The sequence below is a fragment of the Calidris pugnax genome, unplaced genomic scaffold (assembly GCF_001431845.1).
Source record: "Calidris pugnax isolate Ruff unplaced genomic scaffold, ASM143184v1 scaffold425, whole genome shotgun sequence".
Taxonomy (NCBI): domain Eukaryota; kingdom Metazoa; phylum Chordata; class Aves; order Charadriiformes; family Scolopacidae; genus Calidris; species Calidris pugnax.
This window is the reverse complement of record NW_015091137.1, coordinates 531,994-538,380: the sequence shown is the minus strand read 5'-3', so window position 1 is coordinate 538,380 and position 6,387 is coordinate 531,994. Positions and strand designations below refer to the sequence as shown.

Genomic DNA, 6,387 nt, shown 5'->3' with positions numbered 1-6,387 from the left:
ACAGCTCAGCTGGGTGCCCTGTGCAGCCTCCCGGGGGCATGGGGACCCCCGCCCTGACGACTCCCCCCGACAGTAAGTGCGGCACATTCGGGGTGGGGATGAGGGCAGTGCTGGCGTGCTCAGGGTGGCCATTTCCCCCCCCCCAAATTGGTCCCTGCACAGGGTCTGGACGCAGCGAGGGGTGTGTGTGCCGGCTCTGTCTGCGTCGGGCAGGCGGGGGGGGCCACACCAGCACCCTTGTGCACCCTCATGCACCCTCGTGCACAAATCTCGCACGTTGGCAGGTCTGGGAGGGCACGGGGCCACTCGCACAGGGGGTGTGGGCACACTGCATGTCCCCAGCCCACTGCAGGACCCCCGGGGCAGGGGGACACTGGAAAACTCCCCAGATGTCTGTTCATGGAGGGGGGGGGGGGCAGGCTGGTGGGTGCTGCAATGCTGCCTGCTCTGCCCAGCGGCTCCTCGTGGCACTTGGCCGGGCCAGGGGTGGCCCAGAACAGGGGGGACAACCCAGGACCCCCATGTCCCCGCTCTCCTGCAGGGCCGGGCAGCCGGGGCTGAGCAGGGGGGGTGGGTTTGGGTGCCGCGCTGGGAGGGGCTGTGCACGGCGGGGGGCTGGTGGGTGCTGCAATGCTGCCTGCTCTGCCCAGCGGCTCCTCGTGGCACTTGGCCGGGCCAGGGGTGGCCCAGAACAGGGGGGACAACCCAGGACCCCCATGTCCCCGCTCTCCTGCAGGGCCGGGCAGCCGGGGCTGAGCAGGGTGGGTGGGTTTGGGTGCCGCGCTGGGAGGGGCTGTGCACGGCGGGGAGCAGCCGGGAGCCCCGATAAGAGCCCGGCCGGCTGCTCCCTCCCTGCCCCCCTCCTGCGCCGGCCACCAGCGCTCCCCGGGGAGGGGTCCCCTCCCCAGAGGGGCCTCTGACCCTCCAAACGGGACGAGAGGTGGGCAGAGAGTCCTCAACGTCCCGGTGTCGGGGGGCTGTAAAGGGTGCTGGTGAGTGACGGGTAGGAACATGAAGAGGTTACGGGGGTTGAGCTGGGAAGAGCATCCCAGGAACAGCAGATCCAGGAGCCCCCAGCCCCATTCCCACCACGGGCAGCGAGGGGCTGGGCAGCAGCACCCCGGGGTGGGGGCATCGCCTCCAGCTGCCCCTGATGAGACCCAGGTGCTCTCAACCCAGGAAAGGCTTAAATGGCTCCTCAGGGGTAGGGCAGCCCCCTTTATCCCCCAGGAGAAGCTGGGAGGTGAGCAGGGCTCTGTCCCCAGTGTCCCTGCAGGGAAAGAGGCACCTCCAGGGCACGGTGCGTCATCCCAGGGACCAGCCGGGGGGCTCCGGCCGCAGGGACCCGCAGTCGCCCGCTCCAGGGTGGCCTCAGCCCTCGCCAGAACGGCAGCGCCCAGAGCCTGTCCCCGTGTCCCTGCCCCTGTGTCCCTGTCCCCGTGTCCCTGTGCCCTTGCTCCTGGGAGGCTGCCAGCGCCCGGGGAGCGGTGCCAGCACTGACACCCCCGGACCCGCAGCGGTGACAGCAGGGCTGCGGAAACACCTGGGCAAACAGAGGGAGAGGATGTGTCACTTGGCCACGGGCACACCCGGCTCGCCCGGTGTATGTGTGTGTCCCACGGGCACAGGGGACGGGGATGGCTTTGGCAGCCGGTGCCACCCGCCCTGCCCCGCACCCGCCGTGGGCGCAGGAGGATCGGCACCAAGGTCAGGGCAGGTCACTCCCTCTTTGCGTGACACAGGGGTTAAAGTCCCCTCCTTTTTATGATCCATGAAACCATTTTTATGGTCCTTTCTGTTTCTATGGCTCTTTCCCGCAAATGTGCCAGGAGAAATTCCAGGCAGAGGTGGACCCGGTGCCACCAAAGCCTCTCCCTGTCCTGAGCTGATGCTCTGGGGACAGAGAGCTGCATGTCCCAACTTCTGCTGCTGCTCCTAACGGCTGCTCTCCCTCCTGCTTGCAGGGCCCACCAGGTCCTGCCCTTCCTCCTCCGCTGAGCCAGGAGCCCAAGGGCCACCTCGAAGCTGAGCGACATCCCCAGCCCAGGGCAAGGTTGGCAGAGGGGTGGACACTGACTCTTCCCAGGAGATGGACAGAGTCACCAGGCACCTGGTCTTCCAGCTCCCGCAGACCTCGCACAGGCATGACCTCGGCGATGCTGGCACCGTGGCGGAGCAGAGGGCCGACAGCGACGACGACGTGTTTGGCTCCGCTCAACACAGCAGCCAGAGGGTGGAAAACGGCTATGGCTGGAAAGTGAGGTCGAAGTCTCCCTCATATTTCCTGGATGGTGGAAAAGATGTCTGGACCCCATCCCCGGACAGGGAGACCAAGCTGGAGGTGGTGAGGTCGGGAAGCTTGTATGACCTCAGGGCTTACAGGGGGGAGAGGAAGCCCTCAAAGCTTTACGATGAGGATGAGCAGGAACAGTACAGGGTCCCTCCACCAAACATCTCACCCGAGAAAGCCAGGGAGCTCGAGGACGAGAGGAAGGAGGTCATCCGGAGCCAGGTGATGAGGAAGAGCTCCACCATGGCTGAGCGTTGGAGTTCCATGGATGAGCTGAGCTCCATAAACACCAGCTTGGGCAGCCAGGGCGACAGCAGGCACAAGGGCAGCTTCACCAGCAGCTTCGGCCTTTCCTTTGACAAGTCTTCGGGGAGGGCAGTGACGCCCGTTGACCCTGAAAATATTGACACGGAGCAGATCAACTTCTCTGCAGCTCGGCAGCAGTTCCTGATGCTGGAAAAGACCAACCCAGGCTCTTTTGTCAGCCCAGGGCAACAGGCCATGTCTCCAAGGCCAGAGTCAGTGACAAGAGTCTCCAGGCAAGAGTGGTCCAGTCCCGAGATGGCCACAAAGGCTGCGAAAGGTTACAGTAACGCCGGGGCATCCAGCCAGAGCAGGACAGACAAGACCATTTATCAGGTTTATAGTGTGTCCTACAAGACACCTGTGAAGGAGGAGGTTTATGCTCCCAAAAGGGCTGATACCGAAAGGTCATATCCCACTGGGAAAATGTCCACCTTGACTAAGGCATCTTCCAGAGAAGACCTCGACTCCGGCTTGGGCGAGATGTATAACGAGGGCAACACAAGCTACACCAGTGATGGGAGCACATCCAACGAGGTCTTCAACGGCGTTGTGGATCTGAGGAACGGGAGCAATGGCCTGGACAAGGAGATGAAGATCAGCAACGAGACACCCATCGAGCGGGAGATCCGCATGGCCATGGAGAGGGAGGAGAACCTCTGGAAGGAGAGGGGCATCCCACGGCTGACCTCCAGCAGTGAGCTGGTGGAGATCCAGACCAAGCCTCTCCTCTCCATGCACACCTCCCCCGGACCAGGCAGGAAAGGGAAGGACAGAGGCCGCGCTTCCCTTTACCTCCAGAGGGAAATCGAGCAGGAAACCAAGCGTGAGGAAGCCCTGAAAAAGCAAGGAAGGCTGCTGGGGACATATGACAGGGGGACACAGCAGGAGCTGGACGAGCGCAGAAGGGTGTTCGAGCAGGAGGAAGCCCCCCCGCAGAAGCCCACCCCCACGAGGAATGCAGATGAGCAGAGGATCTGGATTCGTGAGTTTGTGGTGGAGCAGCCCCCAAGCCACAGCCCCCACCACACAGAAGACACCAGGGGTGGGAGAAGCCTTTCCAGCTCCGCACTGAGCACCACGCACTTCCAGGGGTCCCAGCCCCGCTTCACTGCCAGCGAGAAGAGCCAGGACCAGCCCCTGGAGTCACAGCACGTTTCCGCCAGCGCCAGCAAGTGGGGGAGCAAGGATTCCTGGGGAGGAAGGCTTCCCGGCTCCACCCCGAGCCCTCCCGGCACCACTGTCCTGCCCAGAGAGTACTTCTCCTTCTCCTTCTGGAAGCCCAAGGTCTCCTTCGTGGACGAGATGGGGACGCAGAGCCCGCTGAGGAGGGAGGACAGCCGGGACGAGCAGTACAAGCTGAGGACCTGGAAGCCACAGACGTCGGCGATGATCGAGGAGGAGATCCGGAGTGACCTGCAGCGGGAAGAGGAGCTGCAGGAGCAGCGGCGGCGGCGGCAGCTCATCGACGGCTACTCCGTGGTCAGCAGCGACGGCTTTCCCCAGGAGGACTCCCGCTCGCGGCACAGCTCTGGTAAGGGTGAGCTGGGACAGGGCACAGGGACGTCTCTCCTGCCCTCCAGAGTGTCAGCAGGAACCATCAGAGGGGCAGGAGTGTCACCAAGGGGTACCCGTCCCACGGGACCTTTCCCCAGGCACAGGAGGCCCCTATGGCCGGTGTCTGCAGCCGGAGGTGACCTGGGCGAGAGCAAGAGTGGCCACAGCAGGGACCAAGGGGACAGAGTTAGGGGTGGAAAAGCATCGAGTCCCAGCCTGGGAGAGTCTGGCTGAGGGTGAGGGGACCCAGTTCCTCCCTGCGAGGATTTGCGGAGGTGCCTGTAAGGACCCCTGTGTGTTGGTAGCAAGTTGTCCGTGGACAGGTATTCTGTGGTAACAAGCAGAAGCGCTTGATGTGAAGTCCCTGGAGGCAGCTGGGCCAGCCCGGCCTGACAGGGGGAGCAGATGTAGGGACCTGATGATGATGAGGGATGGGCTCCAGAGCTTTTGATTTGGGTTTTGATGTTGTTGTGTCACGGCACTGCAGAAAGCAGCGCTGGAAGGGCCCAGAGGTGCCCAGATCACGCGTTTCCCCTCCCCGGTTCCTGACACCCCCCGGCTGGCACCCAGACAGGGGGTCCCAGCAGCGACCAAACCCACTGGATCTGCTGAGAGGCCGGTCTGGGGCAGGAGCCGTGCTCTTCTGGGGGAACCCCGGCTCCCGGGGGTGGTTCTGGTGTCCCTCACCCCCTAATGGCTCTTTCTCTCTTGAAGCTGCCTCAGGTGCCAGCGGCAGCTACTCGGTGTCCGAGTCTCCTGTCCCCTCTCCTGCCTCGCCCCAGGTGGGGGTCCTGGGGCTGATGTCGTCCTTCACCCCCCTGAGAGTGGTCAGTCCCTCCCAGGGCAGCACCGAGACCCTCGGCCCCGACTCGGCTCGTTCCAGCCCCTTCGAGGAGCGGAGGAGGAGGGTGAAGGAGGAAGGAAAGGTGGGTGCCCCCGCCCCGCCTGCGCTGGCGGCACGTCCTTGGGGGGCTGCAGCCCGGGAGAGGGTGGGGGGTGGCTGCGGGGACGAAGGTGGCCGTGCCCAGCTCCCACTCGGAGCTGGTGGTCCAGCCCCTGGGCTCGGGGTCCAGCCAGTGGGGGTGGCACCACCTCCCCTCGCCGCTCCCCTGCCCGGTGGCCTGACCCCTCCTGTGCCCCCTGTCCGGCTGCCGCTGGGTATTTCCCTACGAGGTTGCTGTTTTCTGATCCTTTTCTCCCCATTTTCACAGTACGCCGGCATCGAGCCCGTTGACAAGATCAACACGGAGGTAAAGGTCCTTCAGGCACCCGAGGGCTCCGTGGGCGCTGCCCCCGCTCCCCGGTGGGAGGGACGGGGGGGTCGGGGCTCCCTCAGGGCCACAGACACCGCGCGGGTGGGCATCGCCGCGGGCAGGACACGCGGTGGCCGCTGTCGGGGGGTTTAATCTGAAGAGGGGGCTTCTGGTGGGGGGGAAGTCGTGCAGAAGGGATTGGTTATAAAAATAAGCTATTTATCAAAAGACACTGTGCCTCCTGGTTCCGCAGGTTGTGGAGAGCACCCGGGTGGTCCGTCACAAGAGCGCCATGGCCCAGCGCTGGGAGGCCGGGCAGTACGTCAGGGACGAGGACTGAGGGAGCCCCCGGGGCCACCGGGCTCCGCTGCCAACCTGCCCCTTTTGGGGCCAACTGACACACGATGGAAATACCCGACCTGTTCAGCGCCTGGTTATCGGAATCAGAGACTCGTGCTCTGCAAATCGCACCCGTTTTTAACACACCAGCTGATCCCTCCAACGCTGCCCCCTCCTCTCCCCTTCCCCCGCCCCTCCCAGCTCAGGTAATACTTTTATTTTTTTTGCCTTGAGAGGGGGTAAAATTGGATCACTTTCTTTTAATCACTCTCGCAAGGAGCCAGCTAGAGGAAATCATACGGTAATTTAACTTCTTTCCCACTGGAAGCTGTGTCTCTGGCTTACCAAAAAAAAAAGCTCTTTTATTTCTAAGTGGTTTTAGATTTTTGGGTCGCACACCGTCGGGCCCCGCGCAGGGGGAGTACCGAGGCCGGTGCCTTTGGATCAACACCAGCATCAAACTGGGAAATCAACGTTTCTGCTTAACTCGCCTGATCCGCGGAGATGCAGTGACATCATGTACACACACATGTATAAATGCTGTTCATTTTGCTAATTTATTAAAGACTCCTCGCTCTCCCTCGTTCTCCCCGGCCTCTCGTCTCTGCCGGCTCCGCGGGTTTGGCACCGGCCTTTGGAGGAGCC

At 63.2% G+C, this 6,387-nt stretch overlaps 1 protein-coding gene across 3 annotated transcripts in view; it reads left to right on the top strand.

Moving 5' to 3' along the window:
* MISP (mitotic spindle positioning) overlaps nucleotides 1-6,328 on the top strand; it is a 7,736-nt gene extending 1,408 nt beyond the window's left edge. The window contains exons 1-5 of one of the 3 annotated variants that reach the window (XM_014958638.1): nucleotides 1-72; nucleotides 1,965-4,127; nucleotides 4,865-5,076; nucleotides 5,362-5,400; nucleotides 5,657-6,328. In XM_014958638.1, the coding sequence (XP_014814124.1) occupies nucleotides 2,090-4,127; nucleotides 4,865-5,076; nucleotides 5,362-5,400; nucleotides 5,657-5,743 (2,376 nt within the window). In that variant the 5' untranslated portion in view covers nucleotides 1-72; nucleotides 1,965-2,089 and the 3' untranslated portion in view covers nucleotides 5,744-6,328. Of the gene's footprint in view, nucleotides 73-874; nucleotides 993-1,964; nucleotides 4,128-4,864; nucleotides 5,077-5,361; nucleotides 5,401-5,656 lie in introns of those variants that run through there. The other 2 variants (XM_014958641.1, XM_014958639.1) reach the window with 2 other exon arrangements.
* The last annotated feature ends 59 nt before the right edge of the window (nucleotides 6,329-6,387 follow it).